The sequence below is a fragment of the Anomalospiza imberbis genome, chromosome 3 (genome assembly GCF_031753505.1).
Source record: "Anomalospiza imberbis isolate Cuckoo-Finch-1a 21T00152 chromosome 3, ASM3175350v1, whole genome shotgun sequence".
NCBI classification, from domain to species: domain Eukaryota; kingdom Metazoa; phylum Chordata; class Aves; order Passeriformes; family Viduidae; genus Anomalospiza; species Anomalospiza imberbis.
In genome coordinates this window covers 23956430-23982567 of record NC_089683.1, presented here as the reverse complement: position 1 = coordinate 23982567, position 26138 = coordinate 23956430, and the positions used below count along the sequence as shown (strand labels likewise).

General features: G+C 39.8%; 2 protein-coding genes across 3 annotated transcripts in view; both read left to right on the top strand.

The window, feature by feature from the left end:
• Positions 1-3676: 3676 nt before the first annotated feature.
• Positions 3677-23033, top strand: CILK1 (ciliogenesis associated kinase 1). 2 transcript variants are annotated; one of them, XM_068183631.1, is made up of 13 exons: positions 3677-4141; positions 6125-6179; positions 8201-8322; positions 9613-9692; positions 12076-12208; positions 12683-12854; positions 13429-13596; positions 15849-16145; positions 17201-17391; positions 17933-18087; positions 19429-19560; positions 21273-21386; positions 21849-23033. In XM_068183631.1, exons 1-13 carry the CDS (start codon positions 4134-4136, stop codon positions 22001-22003), a joined length of 1782 nt encoding a protein of 593 aa, XP_068039732.1. In that variant the 5' UTR covers positions 3677-4133; the 3' UTR covers positions 22004-23033. The 2 variants fall into 2 exon arrangements, with proteins under 2 accessions (XP_068039732.1, XP_068039731.1); XM_068183630.1 differs by having other exon boundaries at positions 3679-4234.
• A 1070-nt stretch (positions 23034-24103) lies between these two features.
• Positions 24104-26138, top strand: part of LOC137470382 (glutathione S-transferase-like) — a 40853-nt gene continuing 38818 nt past the window's right edge. Inside the window, exon 1 of the mRNA XM_068183645.1 lies at positions 24104-24107. The gene's annotated coding sequence lies outside the window, so the exon portion shown is untranslated. The remainder of the gene's footprint in view (positions 24108-26138) is intronic.

Here is a 26138-nt window from a genome sequence, read left to right as displayed (position 1 = left end):
GCCGCTCTGGGCCGCAGCTGCTCCGCGGGGCCGCGGCGCCGCCATTCCGGGCCTGTCCGCAGGCCGGGCCCGAGCGGGGAGACGCGTCCGCGGTGAGTCTTGCCGGGCACGGGCACGGCGGGCCGGGAGACCCGCGGTCCCGTACAGCAAGGAGCGGAGCCACTCGAGTGTACCGGGGCCGAGGCTGGGGGTCGGACGCCGCCACAGCACGGAGGCCGGGCAGGAGCCGGGACCTGGCCTGAGCGGCGGACCCGCCATCGCCTGTCCCTGCCTGGGCGTGCAGCTCATGGGGCATCCCCAGAGCCCTCTGTGACAAACGCGACAGCCGCACCCATGGACACCCACGGCTTTGAGCCACGCCTTTCTCACTGCTTCCTGCTAGTAATACCTTCGGGTAATTGCCACAGCGCAGGACCAGTTTAAGAAGGCACATGCTGTTTGTTTACTGTGTGCGTTTCTCAGCTGTGGCAGAGCGAGCTGGTTTCGCTTTCAGTTCTCGGTGCTTCGGCACTTCAAACACGAGTGGCTAAGTGTTTAAAGGGTTCCTAAGCGAAATAGTAGGATTGAGTTGTACTTGCTTAGAAAGCACTCTCGATATATTGAATTAGGCTTGCTGTTAAAGGTGTTTTGCTGTTCGATTTCTGCGGGGAGGGAAAATGTGTATAGGTGAGGTAGAATGTGAACACGGTGTTACAGCACGGTGGAAATAAGGGGCTTACATTTTACTCTTTAATATCAACACACTTTTTACTTTAAGATATTTTTGCAGTTTATATTTACATTCTCTGGCGATGTGAATTTGTGTGGATTGTACTTCCAGATTAGATGATGTGTCACAGCTCTGCAGACTGCAGAGACTCATGCTCTTTTCAGTAATTTCAGTGGGATTCAGGCGAAACAGTCTGAAGGCCGAGTAAAGTAGATTTTTAAAACAACCTCACTATTAACAACAAGAAATTATGCTGATTGAGTTAACCAGAGACGACTTCATTCAGGTTTTGTCAGTGGGTTTTCATACAGGTGGATTTGTGCTTCCAGGGGAGCTGGGTTAACTTCTGTGCATCCTGGCATGTTTTTTAACATTAATTCATCATTGAAATAAGCTTTTTCTGAGTTGTTTTTTGGGTTTTTATTGTTTTCTGTTTTGTTGGGGGCTTTTGCTTGTTTTGGGTTTTTTTTTTGTTTGTTTTTGAGGTTTTTTGAGTTTTTTTTTTATTTGGGTGGGGTTTTTTTGTGTTTTGGTTTTTTGCTTGGTTTTGGATTTGGGGGTTTTGTTTTTTGGGGTTTGTTTTTATATGTTTGGGCTCTGTGGTTATTTTTTTTTTTTTTGCTAGTTTGGTTGGTTTTTGTTTTGTTTTAGTTTTTGTTTACTTCTATTCCTCAAAAATACTTCATTTAGTCTGTTTTGGTCACATTTGACAATTGCAAAGATCATTTCATAACAAGTTTTTTGAAAATTGGTGGCTGTGGGAAGGAGAGGCACTTAATTTAGGATCCTTAGTAAGAATAAATAGTTAGGTTCATCACTTGCATCTGTTTAAGAGACATCAAACAAACAATCTATCCAGCCATTGGTGGTTATTGCCAGTAGTGTTAAACATCTTTAGTTTTGCTGTGGTTATCAAATATGAGGTAAGGGTGCTCCTCCACTCTTCAGTCACAGTTCCCTGAAAGGGATATGCGAATGGTGAATCAGGGACAGCATAGGAGTCTGTGAATTTTAAGACATCACAGCTGTTAGGATCACGGTTTCAGAACTCGGTCATTAGGGCAGTATGTGCAGAGCAGTCCACAAGTCCCAACTGTGTTGATTTGAAATTCCTGTATAAAATTGTTTGGATATTAATAAATTTTAGGTTTTCAGACCAGGAGAACGTGCAAGACTATGTCATTGTTTGAAATCTTGTTGCCAAGGAGCTGAATAAAGGCTTCTGAGTTGCCATCCAGTCACTGACCAGTTGGAGTAAGCAGGTTAAAGCTTTTTAACCTGGATGCAGACCACTGAACATAGCTTTATGCCATTCAGGTGCACAATCTGAACACCAGCCAAAAAGGAACTGGCACTCCAAACTGCTGTTGTTACAGACAGGCTCTGTGTTCCTTGGCAAGTAGTACGAAATGTGGGATTAGGTCTCTAATGTAAGGTGCTCAATCCCGGTTCTCTGTAGTAGTGAGTGTGTGGAAAGGAACAGGTACTGCTACAGGGCAGTTCCTCCTGCCTGTCTGAGACACTACCCAATGTCTGAGATAGATTTAGAGACATGCTGCACAATGGGTAAATTGTCAAAAGGTCTTCTAACTTCAAATTTCCTGGTCTTTATTCCTGTATCAGTATTAGTAGGGCTAGTAGGCTGAGAAGATAGAAAATAAAGGATGTTCACAACATCTTGCAGCTACAGGATTGTGGCTCTGCATTGATGTCAGTTCAGAGTTCAGTAACATAATTCCATTACTTCTAAAATCATAATACAGCTTTGTGAAATAAGGGCGATATAAGTATACTACAAAAAATTGTGAAAATGTAGTTAAAATACATGTTACAGAAGGCAAAAGTCACAAGCCATGAATCTTGTTGTCTTTTTAAGAGGTGAAGAATAAGAGAATGCAGTGACCAAACCTTCATTGTGGGATCATTTTGTTTTATTTCAAAGGTATGGTTAGTTTACATAGACTAGATTACATTTTTTCTAAACTACAGTGTAGCAGCGTGTTTCGGGGGAGGGGGGGATCCCCCGGGAAGGCCCCCCCTAGGCTGTGAGTTCGCTGGTAGCAGCAGGCAGGCAAGGAGACTCCACACGGCTTCTGGGGGTGCTCATTAGATGAGGGTTTATTGGGGGTCCTACCCCTGGGAGGCAGCATGGTTTCTGAGAGAGAGGGGGGAAAGGGGAGTGAGGGGGGAAAGGGGAGGGGGAGAGAGGGCCTGAGAGGGCACCAGCCAGGAGAGCCGGCGAAAAGAGAGAGAGAGCGAGCCATCCCCCCCGGCACACTGAACAGGGAGATTCAAAGTGGGCACGGAACAGATTGGGCCAATGGGATTACAGACACAGGATACTGCAGGGGAGGATCACAGGCTTGGAATAAACCAGACATTTTCCAGGGGTGAGACAGAGCATACCATTCAACTAAAATATACCACATTATAGTGGAGGAAATACCAACAACAATTACATTAAACTAGAAACAAGAAGTTTTTTGCTTTATTATCCAGCAGATTCCGTGGATGCCCCATCCCTGGAAGGATTCAAGACAGACTGGGTCAGGCTTTGCGCAACCTGGGTACTGGAAGGTGTCTCAGCCCACGGCACAGGGGTTGGAACTGGATGACTTTTAAGGTGCCTTCCAACCCAAACTATTCCATGCTGTTTTTTTTTTTTTCATTCATGCAGTGTCACAACAAAAGATTGGATAGATAATCTGATGTAGCCACTCCTTCTAGAGACTGATTCATGCTTGGAGTTACTGTAGTAAAACACATTTGGTCTTACCTGATGTGAATGTAATATTCTTCCTCTGCACACTTTGTTTAAAGGCTATGCTCTCTCACATAGGCCATATGGAAATTTAGGATATTGGTTTAACTGATGGCAGTGTGACTTACAAGGTGGTGACTTACATGCCTAAAAACCTGGCTAGGACAGATCCCCTCCTATTGTATTATAAAGATTCATTTTTTCTGCTAGCAGATGATTTTCTCCAGGCCATGAGACTTTATCCTGTGACTTCAGTAATAGTGTCTCCCATCAGGGCTGCCTGCAAGCTTTCTGTAAGGTACTTTTAGCTTTAGCATGGGACTGGCTTTGGGGATTATACCCAGTTACATGCAGATAACAGGCTGGCCTTTTCTGGTGAGACACAAGGATGTGTGTTTGTTTATGGCTAACGGGGACTGTTCTCTTGGAGGAGAGTGGAGTCTGCAAACAAGCAATCTCAGAAGGGTACAGAAATCAAATGGATTATGTTCTGTGCTTTCAGACCAAAGGCTAAGTCTTGAAAACATGATTCCTGCAACTGTTCACACTGTCCTGAGTGCTCTATATTTATGCTGCCACAGAAAGAACTGGTTACACTCGGAGGAGAAAAAACACAGGAAACGCCAAGGACTGAAATGCGCTTGCAGCTAAAGTATCCTCATCATGAATAGGTACAAAACTATCAGACAGCTTGGTGATGGGACCTACGGCTCTGTTCTCCTAGGGAGAAGCATTGAATCTGGAGAGCTAATAGCCATTAAAAAGTAAGTGTTCTCATACATTACTTAATAATGCATAGTCCAGGTTTTTCCTTTATAGGTTCACATCAGCTTGGTCATGCTGGTTTGAGTACTTCACATTCCATGCAGCTTTTTAATATGGAGTTGTATTTGGGCAGCATGAAAAATTCCTTGTATCCTCCAAAGCCTCAGCAGGAGATAGAGAGGGTGAGATATACAGGCTTATTGTGTAACAGCACTCTGTTGCTATGTGCAGTCAGATGTGTTTTATGTATTACTTGAGTATTCTGCAGTGTTGCTTTGGAATCTATAGCCCTTTCGCTGCTGCTTACATGGAACATGTATTTTGTAGTCTAATTTTCAATGAAATATTAATACTGCAGTGATAATTAACACAACTGATCTCATTGTCCATTATCTGTATCTTTTTTGCTATGACATACTGGTCTTTTCAACTTAAGATTTTCTTGAAGTCCCTTGAGAAATTCACTTGATTTTCTCTTCTGCTTCAGCAGTGACTTTAGTTTGTAAATGGCTTATTTGTCCTAGCTATGGTAAGAGACAGCTGTAAAGCATTGCAGGCACCTTCCTGAAATACCGACCATGACCATGACAAGGGACAGACTTGTCAAAAGAGCTTTTAGTACAATGCTGTTTTGTATGAGCAGTCAATAGCTGGCTTTATCAACTTCCTAAATCCCCTCTGCTGAGGCTATTTTGCCTGTATCAGACCTTGCTTAGAAGGTCTTGCTTTAATTTTCAGTTTGCAACATGGGAAAAACTCAGAAAAATCAGAACAAGCCAGAAGTATTCTCTTAGCTTAGGTGTTAATGCTGGTCCTTTGCTAAAAACAGAAGTGGCCTGATAACTTAGTGCACAAGACAGTAACTGCAAAAACACTAAAAAAAAAACACACTAACAAAAAATCCAGACCCCTTCATGGTATGAAGGGCTTGTAGTTACTAAATTACACTAATTGTGAGAGCCAGTTTCTCAACTGGAAACTTGCTACAATAATAAGTAATACTGAATTATCATTAAAGGCAAAGGCTCAGATCTTCAGAGAGTGCCTAATTCCCTCTGAAATCCAGACTCTACACAGTTCAGTATTTTTGTAAGTTTTAATGTGTGATCTTCTGTGTGCATGTATGTGTGACCCTTCATCCTTTTGGTCCTAAAGCACAGAGTTACGTCTCAAAGAACTGAATCAGAATGTGTAATCAGAATGTGTAGGAACATACAGGACCATATGTTACACACAAATACTGTGTTTAGTTACAATCTGGCTTAGGAGAAAACTGCCACACAGTTTGTTTCTGTTAGAGCAGAGTTGCTTATAATCTTGAAGGGGAAAACGGAATTTGAAAAGCAGTTGGCATGATAGATGCACTTTGCAAGAGAAGGAGAAACATGTGGAGTAGTGGACAAAGGAAAATGTGGAAATACAGCAAAATACTACAGTCACTGAGAAATCAAAAATAGAGAAGAGGGGCAAGGAGAATATGATAAAATTGGAGACTCTGTGAAGTGAAACAAATCAAATGAAGATCCAATCAAAACTACCCTTGTTCTTTTTTACAGTTAGACTCTATTCTACCACATTGTTATCTCAGAAAGAAAAATAACATGCCTGAGCTTGTTGAAGGCTCTGAATTATTTTCAGCAAGATATATTTACAGAAAAATGCAATCCTCTGTCATAGTAACTGTGATTTGTCTGTAATTCTATTTGAGTGTGTATTCTAGTAAATCAACTTGACTATACCTTGTCTAGAGATGTAAAGTTTTTTGACAGAGGAGCTTGCATCTTACATTCTGATGGAAGAACTGAATTGTTAAGACTCAGTGAGGCTTTTGGTTCTAACACCTAATGTTTTCAATACATTAGTCATTCTTTTCCCCTCTACTTTTGTAGAATGAAGAGAAAATTTTATTCCTGGGAGGAGTGCATGAACCTTCGAGAGGTTAAGGTATTTGTTTTGTTCAATGGTTGACTTCAAATGAGACGATCACTGTCACATTTGGGGGTGACATCAAATTCTTCACAACTCTCATGTCAAAACACCACTCCCAAAGTAAGCTGTAGCATATGACATTACAGTTCTGTTTCCTGACTCTGTGTTGGGAGTGTCGGTAGTCTTACAAAAATGCTTATTGAAATTCTGTAGTCTTACAGAAATTATTGGGTTCTAGAGAGCTGCTTTCTCCCTGCAGTGAGGAGTGTGTGAATGAGAGCTTTCCTGTCACAACACCTGGAGTTGAGCGGTGTTTGTTTTTCAGAGCTTGAGAACACATGCCCTTTGCGCAGCATTAACTTTTGTACGTGCGGTTGGTTCTCTATAGTTGGCTTGGGGACAGGCATATAGCATGAAATTCTGATGACAGCGAAACATTGGGGGTAGGCTCTAGGGGCCTCCTTAATTTATAGTCAGCACTGAAAACATGCAGAAAACCTAGGTCATTTTTCTTAAGGTACCATGTAAAAATGGACATCAAATACACTGAAAATCTAAAAAAAAGAAGTAAGACCCAAATTTGCTAGTTTTAGCTAGGGTAGAGTTAGTTTTCTTCGTAGCAGCTTCTGTGGGTCTGTGTTTTGGATTTCTGACCAAAATAGTCTTGACAACACAGGCATGTTTTAGTTATTGTGAAACGCGGATGAAAAATTAAAATTCTACAATTCTTTATAAATATTTGTAGGGACGGTATGTTTATTACAGTGGTATATTTATTACAGTGGTATATTTATTATAGCGCTGGATGCATGTGGGTATCATTCCCCTTCAAAGGACATGCGTGCCCCTGAAAACTCCTCATCCTTTTTTATTCTTCTTCACTAGTTTACATATGCATAGAATTTCACAATAGGTTCATATATATTCATTCTTCTGATTTCGCATTACACTTAGAGCTAGTTACACTTGTAGCTAGTTTATTTATCAGAAAGTACAGGAAGAACTCCTGGGTCACTCTGCCTTGTTCGTTTCAAGGTTTGAGGCGTTTCTCTTGTCTCTTCGGCTTGGAAATTCACATTTTTTTTCTCCTCAGCTGGGGCAGTTTTACTAGTGCTGCAAAGTTACCAGAATAAACAGCATATTTTACTTATGCTAGCAAGCTCAAAGCGGCACATTTCACCTAAATCCAAATGGATTTCTACCCTGTTAAATTTTCACTCTGTTTGAATTGTTGAGCAGTGCTTTCACAACCTCGGGCCCTCTCTGTTTTTCATGCTTCCTTGTCAGTGAGTAGGCGGAAGGTGGGCAAAAGGCTGAGAGGGGATACAGCCAAAGGGACAGCTGACCAAAGGGACATGCCACGTGACATTGTGATGAGCAACAAAAGCTGGGGAAAGGAGTGGGAAGCAGGAGACCTTCAGAGTGATGGCATTTGATTCCCAAGAAACCATTATATGTGATAGAGCCCTGCTGTACTGGAGGTGGCTGAGCACCTGCTTGCCCATGGGAAGCAGTGAATGAATTCCTTAGTTTGCTTTGCTTGCATGCAAACTCCATTAAACTCTGTATCTCAGCCTATGAGTTGTCTCACGTTCTGCCCTTCTGCACTTCTGCCCTTCATCCCACTTGGAGGGCTGAACAAGCTCAGCTGCCTGCAAAAGTTAATCCACAATACCAAGGAAGACTTTCCAGGGTTGTTCTTAGTCTTGACTCTAACCTGACTGTTGCTAGTGCAGGTGCAAGAAGAGTGTGTATTTATTCTGCCATTAGGAAGTTTCTTACAGAGAAAATGCAGTTGTTTTGGTGCTTATGGTGATGGCAGATAGCTGGCTTTTGAATGACCAGCGCATTAAATTGCTGCATAGACTGGATATGTATGTGGTAATACTTTGAGATCTGGTCTTTGTTCTCAGAGCTGTCTGATTGTTTAAGACACCAGAGAGTTTTTGAAGTTAATCCTTCTGCAACAGTGAATTAAGTTGGGTTTTTTTTTTCTCCTTCACTTTATTAAGACACTTACAATTTTCTGTTTCTAGTCTTTGAAGAAATTAAACCATGCCAATGTGGTAAAGCTGAAAGAAGTTATCAGGGAAAATGATCATCTATATTTTGTGTTTGAATACATGAAGGAAAATCTTTATCAGTTAATGAAAGAGAGGTATGTAACAGCATCACCCATTCCTGGTATAAATTAATTACTTGTGTAATGTGCTTTTAACAGCCTTGATACTGTTCAAAGGACTTGGATTATTTGTTTAGGCTTGGATCGCTATAGCTTAAAGCTGCAGGCTGCAGTAGGAGCTGTGACTGTCACCTTCACCTTTGAGCATATCCCAGCCAGTCTAGTGAGAGTTTCCAGTGTCTTGTCCCAGATTAGTGTGTGAGAGGGGAGTAGGGTGTTATTTTGAGAGGTAGGAACTGTGGCCTTTTAACAGTCCTCACACTGAGGAGACCTTGGACCTAGAACTTCCGATTTCTATTTAAGTACTCCAGGGGTGCTTTTTTTATAAGAGAGTGGTATCACCACCTCTTCTTTTATGGCCTCCTCAAATAAATGAATAAATAAAAAGTAGTTGGAACAGTAATCAAAAGGTGTCAAATTTTGGTTTGCTTCCAGGAATTATTTTTCCTTGCAATTTGAACTGATATGACAAAAGACTACTTGTTTCATTTGTCAGTATTCTGAATAAAATCAAACTTTTTGATATTTGCCGGAGCATTAAAAAAGTCCTAATTTTAACCTTTGGGCCATGATAACATCTACCAGAGGATAACTGAGGGCAAAATTTCCTGCTTTGAATTGTTTCTCTCTATGGACCATAGTATCAGCCTGACAGATGACAAGAATCTTCCTTGATTTAAAAAAGTAAGGTTATTTTTATAATATATCAATGTGATATATGATATACCACATGAAATACCTTTTTAAGCATAAAAATGCTATGCATGCACAGGTATAAAAAACTGTAATTTAATTGGGCACATATATGGATATATATTATATGAAATAATGAACTTTGAAGAAATGGTTCAAGTCTATAGCAGAAACCAATTATCTTTGGGAATTTCACAGAAATGCTTGATATCATACCTTCTTATGAAAACAAAAAGCCCAGATGTAGGGACATGCAAAGCATCATACTGTCTGCAAAGCATCATACTTGTCTACAGTTTAGCTAGGCCATGGACTTGTTAAACATTGTGTAAGTCAGACCTTTAAGAATGTGATTTATTTCTTTAATTTGTAGTTAAATTGCCAGTTTTGTGCCAAGGGACTGTGGAGGAAATAAGAATTTCTTCTGCAACAAGAAAAGAAAGTAGGCAAATATGAAAAGCTGACTAGCAGTTTTATTTGTCATTGCTACCTTTTATCTTTGATTCATTGGATAGCATAAGCTAATGTATTAATTTAGTCATTAATATTTATTTCTTCCCTTTTATTCCACAGAAACAAGCTGTTCCCTGAGTCTACAGTTAGGAATATTATGTATCAGATCCTGCAAGGGCTTGCATTTATTCATAAGCATGGTAGGTTACCTTTTAGCTATAAACCTTCTGAATTGGAGACAGATAGTGTTTGTGTAAGTTTTTTGATTAATACACAAGCAATTACATTACTAACTTCAGTAGAAGGAATGATCAAAAGAATGGCTCTGTATGAGAGATTCAGATGACTGAAAACCCCTGTATTTTATAGTTGCCTAATACTTCATTCTGGAGGTCTTCTCAGTTCCTTTTCTGTAGGTTTCCACTTTCTCAGTCTGGCAGCTGGCCGCTCTCAGACTCGTTGGATGTTAATGAACACATTCCTTGATAGATTTAAAGATCCCCTGAGACTGAGAATAAAGAAGAAATTACTCTTTTCTCAAGATATACACAGATACCTGAATAAAACACACATTTTCTGTAAGATACATTTAAAGCAATAAAGTCCGAGTGACAAGCAGCTTTCATTGCATGGACTTCCAAGTAATATATATAACAATGGTAAAAGCTAAAGCTGATGTACCAGCCAGTAGTAACAAGACCCACTTAACTAATAAAAAAATCTCAATCTCAAAACAAAACACCTTATTTTAACAGAAGTTTCCTCACTGTTTTTTGCTGACCTTGGCAATTCAGTCTGCTAGATACACTGAAGGGTCTGTTGCTGGGCAGCTTTCTGGGTTATCAGAAGAGAACTGACATTGGTGGCCAGAGTCCTGGAAGCAAGGTGCTTATAAGGACCAGCATTACAGTTCACTTGAAGAACACTGTGTTTTACAAAATGCTTTCCAGCTAATGACTTTATTCACTCTTCAGATGGATACTCATCTGAAACCTAACTATAAATTCTATTCTGCTTCAGTGACATACATAATATGTGAACACAGAAAAATATTGTGATTGATTTGCAAAAATCTAAGCCAGCTTTTTGCAATGGATTGTCAAATGGATCACAGCCTTCCAGAACAGGTTTTATTGCTATTTAACTTACTATAGCTGTTAACACTGAACAGTTCTATGTCGAAATTGTATTTTTCACTGACTTGCTACCACACTGGACTTATATTTCTGCCAAGATTTTGCAAATCTGTATTTAAGAACACCTAGAAATGTTTGGCAAGCCCAACAGAATGGTTGTGATCATACTGTGGCTCACAGTGTAAGAATGAGTGTCCTAAGATTCTCTCCACAACAGTTTTGGAAAAAATCACATGAACATTTTTTCCCTCTTTCTATTTCTCTGTTCTGCTCCAGTGTGGCTTAGAAATGCTTGTCAAGTAAACTTCTTACATTCTTTGTCCATCCAAACTCTGAAGCATCTTTTTATATTTGAGTACACAACAAATTGCTCTTTCTACAAGTTTATCATGAAATAAATTGCCTCAAGCATTCTGTTGGTGCAAGTCTGTGCAGCAAAATACAGACGTGATTATGCTAAATGCTAAGAACAGCCTTGATTGCTTTGCCTGGTGCCTTTCACAAAGAAGCAGTAATTCAGGCTGGCACCAGAATGTCAACTCAACATCCCTAGGAAGGATGCAGTCTCCTGGTTAGTATACACCTACAGCACTATGTCGCCAGTGCTGTTATACATTCATGTAATGAACAAAAGCTAACCTAGTAATACTGGACAATGTAGGCATATCCTGTGTCAATGTTTACTCCAGTCTCTGTGGGAATATATTCAAAGCCATGGAAAAAGTAAGCATATTGGTGTCTGAAAAGAAGCTGGGAGAGCTTCAGTTAGGTACCACAGAGGGAGCTGTATCTCGGAACAGTGGTTCAGACACTTGCAAGAAAGAAGCATAAGAACAAGATTTCTGGGCTAATGGTGGAAGCAAATTTCAAAGACAGTAGTCAGTGATACACCAGTCCTCTTCTCTCATTTGTATTAAAAGAGCTCTTTCCAAACATTCATTCGTGATCAGTTTTTGCTGAATGCAGGGAGCACTAAAAAAATACACTGAGATCCTCTTACATGGTGTTGAGTAGCTCAGTGCTTGCAGATTATGTTCTCAGATTTAAAAAGATGTTTGAAGTGCAAAAATACCCCGTTTAAATTTATATTCTGTTTAAAATAATATTTTATGTAATTGATTGATAGCTTCATTGGACAGTTTCCAGTTAGAATGAAACTAGCATTAAAATGGTGGAAATCTTTTAGAGAAGTGTCACTTAAAAGAGAGCTGTCTGAATAAATGCTCTGAATTGTTACAAGATAGCCAACTTGTGTATACTGTTCTTCACAACCTAACTGAACAACACTGTACTGATCAGCTCTTCTTACCGCATGCGACTTTGATATCTGTGTGGTGCTATTTCAGCTTCAATGCTAAGAACTAAAGCAAAACAGTCCACTTGGAAAATAAAGGATACAGCTGTGAGTGGCATTGCAATCCACATCAATATTTCATTTGAATTTCAGGGTTCTTTCACAGGGACCTGAAACCTGAAAACCTGCTTTGCATGGGACCAGAACTTGTTAAAATTGCAGATTTTGGCTTAGCCCGAGAAATCCGATCTCGACCTCCTTACACAGATTATGTATCCACAAGATGGTAAGTGCTAGTATTCAGTTGCTTTGTAGGAACTTGCAATCAACACTTGAAAGTAGTACAGTACTGAATTGGTGCTGATTGTTATGCTGCTTTTGAAGCCTCCTCATTATGAAACTTCTATTTAAGTTTAGTGTAATTTGAAAAGCTTCAGTTAGTGCAAGATAGTTTACAGTTTATAGCAACAGCAAAGGAGCAGAGTGGGAGTGTAGCAAGGCAGGTGGGAAGTAGGAGTGTAGTCAGGTGGGAACATGCTAGGTTTGCTGTGTGTCAGGAAGGTGTGAGAGAGTTTACAGAAGATTTTGTAGTCTTAATTTAAAAAACAAATTATTACAATCAATTCCTCTCCTGTGTACAGGAGAGGAAGTTTTTAAAGAATATTTGCTCTTAATAGCAAAGAATGAAGAGGTGAGCAATTTCATGTATGTTTGAATTGTGTTGATTGTTGGGATTTCCTTTTCTTTCATTCCTCCACAGGTACAGGGCTCCTGAAGTACTTCTGAGATCCACCTGCTATAGCTCTCCAATAGATATTTGGGCTGTTGGTTGCATAATGGCAGAAGTTTACACGCTGAGGCCTCTCTTCCCCGGTGCCAGTGAAATTGATACTATATTCAAAATTTGCCAAGTCTTAGGGACGCCAAAAAAGGTAACTGAAGTGATATTCCAGATCCTGGAGCTGTTCTGCAATACACAATGGCATGGTAGTAGTAAGCATAAAAATAATAAATTTTCCTCCTTACTGTTAATTTATGGTATTGTTCTCAGATATAATAAACTAAATTAAAACTTATTTTCTGTGTAGTAAGCATTTCTGTGCAGTACTTATGTAGTAAGCATTTCTGTGCGGTATTACCTGACACATAGAGGAGGAGAAATAGACCCCTGCACAGCAAAAAAGTCCTTAGACTCTGATTTCATTGATGGGAATTTAATTTTCTCTTGTGTACTTGCATAAAAACCTATGATTTAAGAGGCTAAAAATTGGGATAATGGCAAGATTCCTATTTCCTGATTCCATTTGTGCTCTTGACTTTGTCAGATGTACAGCAGGACTCACCTCTCACCAGAGGTTTGGGGTGAAGTTTTGTAGTGAAATTTTCAATATAAGACCCAGAGCAAGCTGGACATGGTCTGTTATGGGTAGAATATGTGTTAGTGTGCTTAGGCACTGATACTTTACAGCTGAACTTTTTTTGTGTTTGAAAATCTCATTCTTCCAGAACGACTGGCCTGAAGGCTACCAACTTTCAGCTTCCATGAATTTTCGCTGGCCTCAGTGTGTACCTAACAACCTAAAAACTCTCATACCTAATGCTAGCAGTGAAGCGGTGCAGCTCATGAGAGACATGCTGCAGTGGGATCCCAAAAAGCGGCCAACAGCTAGTCAGGTTTGATTTTATTCTTTATGTGTGCTTTTACTGCAAGGAACAGTCATTTAGCAGTTGCTCAGGGATGGTGTTCTTAGAAGGGAGGAGAATCCAAGAACAATTTGAAAGACAAAGGAGGGTAATTAAGAGAGAGTAATTAATCTTTTGCATGAAACATCAGCTGCTTGGGGTATGTGCTCAATAATCAAAGGTGTGACTGCAGTGTGTAAATACACTTGAATTAAGTGTAATCCAGTCACTGTGAATAGCAGCAGAGATAAGGTAGGATGTATGGCTGAAGGCTGTGATGCTGTTCTTTCATTGTGGTGTGCCACAGAATGACTGGGATCTGGTTCAGTCACCTTGCCCTAAGCAGCCTGTGCCAGTGCTCAGTTACTCTCAGAGTAAAAGTGTTTCTTGATGTTCAGAAGGTGCTTCCTGTGTTTCAGTTTGTGTCACTGGGCACACCTGAAAAGAGACTCACTCAACCTCCTTTGCACTTTCCCTTCTGGTTTTTTGCATACTTTGATAAGATGCCCAAGAACCTTCTCTTCTCCAGGCTGAACAGTCCCAGTTCTCTGTCTTTTCTCATATGGGAGATGCTCCAGTCCCTTAATCACCTTTGTGGCCTTTTGTTGGACTCTCGCTACTATGTCCATCTCTCTCTTCTTCTGGGGAGGCCAAATCTGGACACAGCAGTCCAGGCATGGCCTCATCTGTGCTGAACAGAGGGGAAGGATCACTGCTCTTGAGATGCTGGCAGCACTTCTGCTCAGGCAGCCCAGGACTTAGTCTTACTTGCAGCAAGGGTGCCTTTGGTAGCCATTCCATGTTCAACTTGGTGTCTACCAGGTCCTTCCCTGCAAAGCTGCTTTCCAGGTGATTGACCGCAGCATGGACTAGTGCATGTCGTTCTTGCTTCCCAGGACTTGGTATTTATCCTTGTTAAATTGGTGAGGTTCCTGTCAGCCCGTTGCATCAGCCTGACAAAGTCCTGCAGGGTGGCAGCACAGCCGACCTGTGTGTCAGCCCCTTTTACTTGTGTCATCAGCAGACTTGCTGAGGGTGCATTCTGTGCCACCAGCAACATCATTAATGGAGGTGTTGGAGCAGTATTTGCCCAGTAATGCCCTCTGGGGACACAGATAATTCCTGGCCTCCAACCAAGACTTTGTTGCACTGATTGCCACCCTTTGGGCCCGACCTTTCAGCCAGCTATTAGTCCACCTTGCTCTCTGTTCCTGCAGCCCAGTGTTGCCTGGATAAGGCTTGCTTTTGCTGGGTAGCCTCAGCTCAAGTACATTGCAGATATGTTCCAACATCCTGTACATTAAGCATTGACCAAGTCATCAGTATTGCACATACAGGTGGTGGTAGCTGCTGGTTTCAGGTAGTACTCAACTAATACAATGAGCAGGGCACCTTCTGGAAAACAGATGGGATTCTTGACACATGACTTCAAGGGCCGTAGCTGAACCTTTGTGATTGAATTGGACCTTCAGTACAAATTTCAAGTAAAAGCTTGTATTAATGAAAACAGTTAAAAAGTCAAATAGATTAAGAACTCTCAAAGGTAATGAACAAAAAACCACTGACTGTAACAGTATTAAGAGTATTAAGAAATGTTTTACAGTAAAGTACAAATAGAGTGAGGAATCTGAGCTTTTAGAAGCTTTTTGCAGTAACAAGTCTTTGGGAAGGGAAGATGGGTGTGCTTGAAACAGCAAGACAGGTTAATTGCCTTTACTGACAACTTCCTAATTACTTATAAGGCAGATAAAACTGCTTTTACTGACTAACTTTACTAACTTGTCAGAAAAGGTGGAGGCTAATTTCCATAAGGGTTGTATTTCTTTCACTTAATTCATTCTCAGAAACAGAGAATGGAGGAGATGTCTCTGGGGTCATTGAGTTTTGCTGGCCAAATCTGTAATGAAGAGGGGGATGTGTTTCACGCACAGACATGAAGAGACAGCATGTAATGAAACTCACCTTTAGCTGCTATATACCTGGTTAACTATCTTAATTCTGCAGAACCTTTCCTTCTGTAGTAGTCCACAGAGAATTTGATAACTCAGTATCTCTTGAAACTTCTCTACTACTGCAACATTTTTTTGAAGTGGATTGTGCTCACTGGAATCTAGTGTTGAGAGACGGGTCTTCTGCTGTTTCCTACCCCACAAAAAAGGGAAATTAAATTTGTACTAATATATAGGAGTGGGGTAAAAGAAAAACTTTGTCTTTCTAAGCCTAACATCTTTATTACTTTTTAGGCACTTCGATACTCGTACTTCCAAGTTGGGCATGCCCTGGGCATTCAGGAACTGGGAAAACAAAAGGAACTGCATAATAAATTGTCTCTGCATATTAAGCCTGTCCCTCCAGCACAGCCCCCTCTGAAACCTCATGCCCGAATTTCATCAAGGCCTTTTCAACAAAGCCAGTCTTCTCAGCACATGGTGTACACATGTAAGACAGACAACTCTGGGGCTGAACACAGTAACTGCTTACAGGAGGACAAGTCTTACCAGGTTCTTCTGCCTGCAATACATGATAAGGTTCCTCAGCAGGTAAAGGTCCATCTAACATAAGATAAGCTTTCTGATATGCTGCCTTTTTCCTTGTGTTTCTTTCTCTTCTTCTATTTCAAGGTTCTTGTACTTCAGGGAAAGTACAGCGAGTGGAACTAAAAAATGGTTCCAGTGTTCCAACTTTTTGCTCCAAATTGGAGGTTCCTCTGTTGAAATCTAAATCTGGTTGCCGTAAAACACACAAGTCAGTTTCTCGTTTTAGAGCCATTTTGTGGTACCCTGCACCATTCACAGGATGACAGTGATTTCATATGAATAAAATGGATGTACAGTGTTCAAAATATTAATGCGATTGATGCCAGAGAGCAAAGTATGAAACTAAATAGTATTGAAATGAGGGAGACTATTGCCTTCATCCGTTTAAGGCATCCAGTTTATTGACTGGGAATAATAGTCCCTTTGGTTTTCGAAACTGGACTTGGAAACCAACAGATTTTTCTTGCAGCATGAGAATGTACCCTTTCTATCTAGTAATGAGGAGACTGGATTCATAAAATAGGTGATGAGAGCAGACAGTGTGAATGCTGATGCCGCCGGGTCTGTAGTGATCAGTGTCACACAAAGTCGAAATGTACTGCTGAGTCTGAGTGACTGAAGAGACACAAATTTGTGCCTGTGCTGTCCTGCAAGAGAAAAAAAAATGAATGTCTAGACACAGGCTTGTGGAAACATAAGCTTTCATGCAGTTTTATATTCCCAATATGGGTCCAGAAGTAAAAAAGGAGCATAAGGTTATGGTTTAGGAAGTGCATATTGGAACATTAATAGAATTGGAGCTGCAACCCAAGAAATTTCTTCTACTGTCAGTTCAAGACATGTTATTACAGGACAAAATGCAGAAGATATATAATAGTGTCAGCAGGCTACAGATTGTGTTCTTAGCATGTTTAATGGAAGTTGAAGATTGTGTTGTTACAGCTCTACTACCACTATTACTCTTTGAGATAAAGGGGAAAAGAATTCCTATTTGTTCCTGTCACCTAGATTGTGGTCTAAGCATGTGTGGGTTTGTTTCTTTTCAATCTTTACAACAGAAACCATCTGCTGGGTCTGAGAATACAAATGGTGAACTTAAACCAAAAGCTAGGCGAAGATGGGGACATCTTCCCAGGACAGTTAAGAATTCTGAAGACTGGGATGATTTGGAAGACCTTGATTTCAGCTCTTCCATCATGAGAATGGACTTGAAAAACAAGAAGAGGCAGAATGATGAAACCCTTTGTAGGTAAGGGGTTTTTTATGTGTATGTGCTATTTGGTCTATTTCTTTGCCCTTCTCCTCTTTCTTAGTAATGTTGCTCTTCATGCTTTCTTTGTATCTAGAAATGTATGTCTATACAATTTTGTGTTCTTTTTTTTTTCCACTGAAAATTATAACTGGCTTAAGTCTCCCTAAGTTAATTTTTGAATATATACTTTCGATTTTACTTGTGGACCGTTTTGACATATTCCACGCATTTAAGTTGTTTTGGACAAGTCTGAGCTGCAGTTTCCATGGATGGTATACAGAAGAGAGAAACTTACTGAGAAAAACTTTAAAAGCAGTATGTAAGGGAACTAGAAGCACAAATCTGATTTTCAGGGGCACTTGCATGACTTTGGGTTGATAATATTCCCTGTTGCCTGTGTGTTTCCCTGTGTGTCTATGGTATAGCAAACACATTACAAGGAAATGATTCCTGGAGATGAGGTGTAGTTGAAAAAGTCAGCTGTGAATAAACATGTGCTATAAGAATTGGATTATACATACCAATTTTTGAATTACAGATTTGAAAGTATTTTGGACCTGAAGCCTTTGGATGCCGTAGGCTCTGGCAGCAGTGCACGAACTTCCCATGCAACCCTTTTGCGGCAGGACACTCCCACATTGCGAGTCTCTGCAGCAAAGCAGCACTACTTAAGCCATTCTAGGTATCGACCTGGTTAGTAAAATACTTTTCTTTTCTTCCTGCAATTCCAACAGGAGTATGAAATAGTCATTGGTACACTAGCTCTTACCCTTTGAACTTGTGGAGAGGGGCTACTGCTCAGAGAACATGAGGACAGAAAGAGATTGTAGTGTAGATGGCCACAACACAAACTAAATTCTGGTAGTCTAGCAATACAAACAAGGGGACAGGATTATTTTTACTTCTTCCTCCTGATGGATACTTTTATACTTGGAAGTGCATTAGAAAATGTCTATATATGTGCCAAACTATTCCCTGTCTCCCTAAAAAGTATAAGACTGGTCTTCTAGACTGGAAAAGAAAGTGCCATGTGTTTACCTCAGGAGTGTATAGTACCATGAACAACAGGCAAACTAGTAGTGGAAATATGCTTTGCTGTAGTTGGGAGTTAAGTAAAACACAGATCTGTATAGAGAATTACATGTTTGTCTTCAAGATAACCTCTGCTATACTGACACCACTGCTGAGGCAGGATGAAGTACAGGAGGTAGACAGCATGTCTGCCATATTTAAAATGAGATGAATATAAGTGTATTCGTTCTCAAAATTTCTATTCATAAAGGTAGTGTTAGCAATTTATTCTCTTGTAGTACTACTTCTTCAAAATTAATTAAGTAAACTAGAAGGTATTGTGACAGCAAACTCAGTCTTTTTTCCTGAAACAATAATTGACTTTCAAATTGTCTCACTTAGATAGAGTTTTAGTAGCTAAAACTTGTTTTACTAGAGGAGATTGTAAAACACATTGATCCCAAGACTGCTTTAGTCATATCATAAATTGTGAGTGCATCCTTGAACGTTAGGTACCCTGCTTAAATATGGGAGATACATTAAATACAAATAATAGGTACATCTGAACTGTAGTGCAAACTGTTTGCACAATCCGAGGTTTCAGTAGAGACACCAAAGAAGAGTACGGTACTATGAGAAATGGAATCACCATTATTCCTCTCAGGTTATCTTGTTGCTGTTAGGGTTTTATTGGAAGCACAGATTTCATGTACATTGCAAGGTTCACTTTCTGTGACATGAGAATATTTGTGCCTTTGATGTAAGGTCTCTGTCCTATCATATAAGCAGCCATTGATGCTAGTGGATCTACTTACATTGTGATGTTTGCAGGATTAGGGCCTGTGGCTAGTTCCAGTATTCCTGTATTATGAGAGGATGGAGAGTGACTCAGAGTTACTGAGAGGGGAGAAGTTTTGGCTAAGTCTAACCAGACATCTGCTCTAAGGCTGTGCATCAGGTGGAATGAATGCAGGCCTGTGTGTGGGATTTTATTGAAGTAATCTTTGCATTTTTACAATATAGGAATAAGCACCAGGAATAGCATAGTCTCCACTTCAGACAAAGAGTCTCTTCCATCTAATTGCTGGCCCAGTTCTGGTTTGTCTGGGAAAACCTCTGGTATGGGAGGAAGTACTACCAACAGGATGAATTCAGGTATGAGGGTGTGCTTAGGACTCTGAGAAATGATAATAAGTGATGTCTGTGCAATTCCCCACCGGTGTATTTTGGAGTCATCCATTTCCAAAATGTTCTCAGTTCCAAAGACACCTGCTTACCCTGTCTGTTCTTTGTGTTAAAATTGGTTGTGAGGCTCTTCTTTGGGAGACTGCCTTAAACTGAAACATGGTAATTTCTTCTGAAGAATCCTCACAAGTCTGAAGTACTCCATGCATAGAAGGCTGGACAGCTTAGGTCTGTTCAACCTGAACTTCATCCTGTTTTCAGTTTCCCTCTTCAGTTTCTTAAAGTCATATTTTCTTGTTTCCAAACTATTTTAGTCCACCTGGTACATAAATAGCTGTCATTACAGGAGGAAGCTGGTAAAAATTGAACTAACCATACACACCACTCTTGTTACATGAATTAAGCAAAGAAGATCTATCATTATGTCTTTCAGTTGATGTTGTTTAAAATAATGTAGTAATTATAGTTTAAAAAATTCAGACAAAAAGCAAAACTCTTCAATCTTGCTTCAGTTTTTTTTTTTTGCATTTGGTATTTCTGGTATTTAATCACTGTTGTTTGAGTTGAAGTAATTAATTCATAGATTTTTACATTAGTTTTTATGAGATATAACATGTTGATAACAGGTTGATGTTTTTATTTCTTGTCTAAACCATTGCTTCAAATTTTCATGTGATATAGTTCTGCAGTGCCATACTTTTTTTGCCTGTGTTGTTTTGAAAGTGTTTTATTGCCAAAGTTTGTGTTGAATCTTGGCCCAGAGAAACATTTTGGGCCTCTAGAAACTCAGGTTAAAAAAAACCAAAACAACAACTTAAAGGTGTGGATGTAATTTAATCAGAAAATCACTCTTTAAAGATTCAAGATGGGAGGACACTGTAAATAGCTAAACTACATGAGAACCTTTATATATTTAGCACATCTCCTTCCTGGCTCTTTTACAAGTTTTTGCTTCTTCTGTAGCAGCATAGGATGTCAGATGTTAGATTTTTCTCTTTTTTACTTATTATCATTTCCCACAATAGGCTTTGCCACTGCTCTAGTACAGCGTAGGCACATGTGTGATGGCCCTGCTCTGTGCATGATATCTTGTTTTGTGCCCCTCTGTGCTATAACTCTTGACTGTTTTGTTCCCTTTCTATGGCTTATCCTACAGATCAGTCAAATCTGTTCCTGCTCATCTTAGGGACAAGTTTGGTAGCTGGTTTTCAAACTTTGAAATGTGAATCTGTACCACATTTTTAAGTTTTGCTCTCACAGGCTTCACTAAGAGCTTTGTGTAGCACCAAAGCCCAAGACTCACTACATAGAATCCAAGAGTGAAAATATTCTTTGCACATAGTTGCTGAAAGTCAAGCAAGATAATTCCAACTGAAATGCTAAGTTTTGAAAGCTTTGAGAAACCTTGAAAAATCTGAGATGTCAGAGAGAAGTTTCGTTCTCTCTGACGGGTACAATTTGTACATGTTTTCCATTCATCTGTAATGCAGTCTGATGCTGACAGTCTCCTGAATGCAGGTGTATGTATAGGAACTGTGGATTTCAAGTGTCTTCAATTAAGTTCTTGTTTTGATCGGTCCATGATCAAGCTTGATCTTGAAAATGGTCCCTCAGGGCATGTGTCTCCTGTTGACAGTATGGGAGATCCGTTGTGTTCAGGTGTTCCTTGCCATTTCTTTCAGGGCCCATAGGATCAAGTGGTCTAACGAGTGCTTATGTCCCTTCATTTCTGAAGAAGGAAGTAGGTTCTGCTGGGCAGAGGGTTCAGTTAGCACCAGTTGTGGACCCATCTTCTGGTAAGTCCAGTACTAAAGTTCTCTTGGTCCCTTGGTCAGTACTCCAGTAATGCTGAATGTATGCAGCACTGAATTACTTACCTTTGCTTTATTTTACTTGTTGGTATATGACTGACTGGAAGTATTGTTTGTAACCTTGCAGAACTTCATGTGGAGAAGGATTTGGTTTGTGTTTGCTTCTGTTTATTAAATATGTGGGTTTACCTACAGCTTATTTCAATGGGACCTAGAGGTTGGTGTGAGAGCTGGCACAGAATTCATATTTGCCAAATCAGTGATACAAATACTCTTAGTCTGCTAAGGTTTATGGGATTGGATCCACTATAGTTTCATGTCAGCAAACTTTGTTAAAAAAGGAGGCTTATTTCCTGAAGAAGTAAGGATCTGGACCTGCACCTAGCTGTTGTTCAGCATGGACAGTTCTCACTGAACCTTTATATCACAGAATTTTTTGTCCTTTAGATTTTGCATCTCTGACATCAGTCAGACCCCTTCTTGGATGGCCATCACTCAGTTCACCTACGAAAAGCTCGCCGCGGTTAATGCCTCTCCCACCAGCAGCGGAGCCGATCCATGGGCGCGTTGACTGGTCTGCGAAGTACGGCGCTCACCGGTGACCTGGGAAGTACCTCTGAGCAGTGCGTGCATCCCTGGAAACGGTGTCCAACTTGAGACCATTTCATAATGCTTTATATACCTGTACATTTAAAAGGAGCAGATCTTCCATGAATGAGACATTTTGAAGGGTTTTTTTTACTTATTTGCATTAATCTGAATGCAATCTTGTACCATTTTGTATAAAAATGTTTTGTTAAATACTTGGGTCCATTTATTTTCATAAAAGTGATACATTTTGTATATAAGGCTTAGGGTATTTGGCATTTTTATACAGTAAATTTTTATAATGAACTTTAAAAAAATTTAACTTTTTTATTAGACTCAACTTTTTTATAGAAGTGGATAAAAAAAACTGTGGTGCAATATTGCAGTGAAGGAGAAGTATTGAGGAAGGGGCATTCATTAGACATTTTCTGAAGTTGATGTGCTGATTGAGGCTGTGTAATTTCAAGTGATGCCATGTCTCAGTGCCACACTTCTGTTGTCTATACTCATTGCTTTGTACTGACATCAGAGGAGTAACTTAACAGTCTAAACTCTCCTTCACAGTCACTCAGAGACTGCTAAAAGATAGTGGGAGGCACCTTTTTTTAAATTTATTTTTGCCTTTGAAAGGTTTTTTGTTGGACTGCTATTCAAATTTACCAGATCTGAGGACTCTTGTTTGGTGAAGGGTAAATACTTTTCTGTAGATCCATTTTCTGACACAGTGTTCCTTTTTCCTGCTTAAAAGTTGTTCTTTGGCATTGTTCTCTATGAAATAGAATATGGACCTACCTCTGTTAAATTCATGTAAATGGTCTGATGATTTCTAAGGAAAAAAAAGAGATTCTATTTCTTCTTTTGTTGCAAATGTAAGATCTGAAGTTATATTAAAGACTGTATTAACAATAAATCAATAAAACTAATAAAACTGGTTTCAGAGTAACAAAACATTGATGATATGCCAGCATCATAGTTTAAGGAAACAAGATCTATGCAGCTGACTTACTTTTCACAATTGTTTTAAATTGCTGCTGTTCTAAATCACTTAAGGAAAGAAAAACTCCAAAAAAAACTAAACAACCCAGAGGAAATGAGTCCGTCTAACCTTACTTATGTTTATACTCAGTTCTTCTTCACTCAATACATCTTCTTTTACAATATGAAGAATATGTCAGCTTCCATAAATTAGGCCTAGAGGCTGTACAAGAAAAAATGGGATCTTACGTGGTCCCTGTTAAGAAAATGTTGTAAAACTGTGGTTGATTTCACTGAAATTGATACAGTTCTTTGAAGAGCAGTTTAACTAATTTTTTGAGAGTATGATTTATATCAATGTGTAGAGAGAAGAAAGTAGCCCCATAATCTGGTTTAGTTCTACTCTGGAAAGGAGTACCAGAGTCCAGCCATCAGCAGAAGATTCTTTTAAAGCACAGTCAGCATTTGTCTGTTCTGTACCTCCTTCTACAAAAAAAAGATAAAATCATTCAGTGGTGTGGGAGAATACCTTCCATAGCTGTGTTCTGGAGCAGTGCTGCCAAAGCTGAAATGTGCTGACAAAATGCATCTCCCTGCAGAAGTGTGCAGAAATGCTCACCTTTCTGAGCTCATTGTGTGATCAGCTCAGGAAAATAGTTTATTTATGAGACTTAAATCCAGTCTAAAGGGATCAGAGCAGGTGCAGTTCTTAGCTTCCAGCTGTTTCACAGGAACGGAATAGCTTGTGTGTCAATGAGATCCTCTCCATGGGATGTGCCGGCACACACAAGGGACAGCTGCTGTGGTCTTCAGACAGAGAACAGAGTCTGGCCTTTTCAGCGCTTCTCATGTTAAACGTGGGATTTCGAGGAAACTGTACCCTAGGATAGGCTGCTGGCTCAGTGCTACAGAGGGAGGCACAGGGAGCACGGGTCACTGTTTGCTTTTATAAGCTCAGCCCACAGTGAGCAAAAGTGGGCATGAAAGACTTTTAACATGCCAAAGATGACATCTGTGTCCTGCTGCCCTGTTATCTGGGCATAGCAAGTACTAACTCCAGACCATACCTAACTGCTTCCACAGCAGTGATGCCAATGCTTAGCAGCAAAGTAAAGCAGCCACTTGATTTCTAAAGTGCACAATGACAGGTGTCAGTGGGTAGGTGGAAAGCCTAATATGTATATTTGTGATAGAACTGGAAAGATAGTTGTTTCTCTTAGAAATAAATACCTGTATTTATGTCTACATATAATTTAATTTATTTTATCACCAGGTGATTTGTCTCAAGAATAAGCATCCTGAACCTATCCCAGTATCCCTAGGGCTAAGTAGGCTATTGAAGTAGTCTGGTCTGTACGCTTAGTTCCTACAAGTGGAAGGACAGGCAGCTGAGGCTTGGATTCATCATACCGAAGTGTGAGCTCCTTTGTTGTGAGGTGACTCACCTCTGGTGAGTGAGAATCATGTCAAAAGAAATCTGTCTAATTCGAGAGCATACTAACATTCTGGAGATAGCTGAATCTCTCCACTAAAGAGGGGGACAACTCTGTGAGATTCAAGTAACACAGGATGAATCTGAACCTGGCCTGTAATCTCTGAACCTTTATCAGACTATAGCATTCAGGCTTCAGTCTGTCCAGTCAAAAGATTAGAAAAGTAAGTTGTACTTATAATTTTATTTTTTTTTAAATATCTCTCGCTTTCCTAAGTTAAAGCCTTTTCTTTCTGGGGAAAAAGCTAATAATCTTGAAATTGATAATCACAGCTAGTTTTAACTTAGAAATAAAATTAGCTAGATGTCATGGCTGTATATTTTACTCAAGCACATTCTTACTGAAGCTGGAAAAGTTCTTTGTGAGCAGGATGGAGCTGAGTTTATGTATTTTACCATGCTGTCTCTGTGCAATACAGATATGGAAAAGATGGAGGTCTTTATGTACTGAAATCTGGACAAGCAGCATATCTGAGAATTTATTATATGTAACCTACTACTTTATGCTTTAATATTTAGCAGCATCTTTGTAGAAAATGTTTTTAGAATTGTACTGTTTACATTTTCTCAGGCTTAGGCATAATATGTAATAATAATGGAGTCTGACAGTGGATTCATTTACCCCTGTAATCAAGATTTTCCAAAAAGTAGTGTGAAAGTGCCATGATGTTAACAAAAAGAAAAAAAAAAGCCAAAAAATCCACTCCCATGGTGTTCCTGTATCTGATATGGCTGTTGATATGAGCAGGATGTTCCATAATGTGAGGAGGGAAGCATGTACTGAAAGACCATTTTAGAACTTAATAAGGAAGGGAGGTGTGGAATTGTCAGAGATGTGGAGAAATAATGGTTCTTGTTTATTCAGTGTTTTTGTTCAGAAACCTTCTAAATACTGGTTTCATTCTTTCTGTGTCAAATGTCCTGCCCAGAATAAAGTTATCCTTGAAGCACTGAGTGACTGACTTAATCTTTTATTCAGTTTTTAATGAAAGCACTTTAGTTTGCCTTTGGTTTGGTTGGTTTTTTTTTTTTTTTTTTTTTGTTTTGTTTTGTTTTGTTTTGTTTTTTTTTTAATAAGCTGTCTTGGAGGGGCACTGCACATTCACTAGGCACATGGTTTGAGTTTAAGCATGTAATTTCTGCAATCTACTGTGAGTTCCCTGTAAAACTGATTGTTTAGTCTTCCTTGGCTGTCTGCTCCTCTGAAACGACCTGCAAGTCTGAATTATAATATCTATAACACTTCGGGAGGACAGGCAGCTGAACTAGATTGTTGTGGGTTCCTTTCCAAGGGAAACTGTTCTGTTCCTGTTCTATTGTTCTGTGTCTTGTGTCGCCTCTACAGCCTTCTCCCCTGGCTTTCAAGGCAGTAGAAGCTGAAAACAGTTTATACGTTACAAGCCCAGCCCTTTTGTTAGCTGTTTAAGTGCCCTGACAAGCACTTGCACAGGTGAAGAACTACGTGAAAAATACATTTACATTTGCAGCGATTCTAGTTTTACCTCGTGGGGGGAGGGGGGGAAGTGTCACGTGAATAGCTCACGGATTTTTAGGTGAGTGGGGAATTGAAGAAGCGATAAAGTGAAATAAAACGCGCAATTTGTATACACACACAGTGACTGCACGGAATGTGGCTAAAGCAGCACAAAACAATGGCAGACTGCCCCATGCAGCGCCTCACT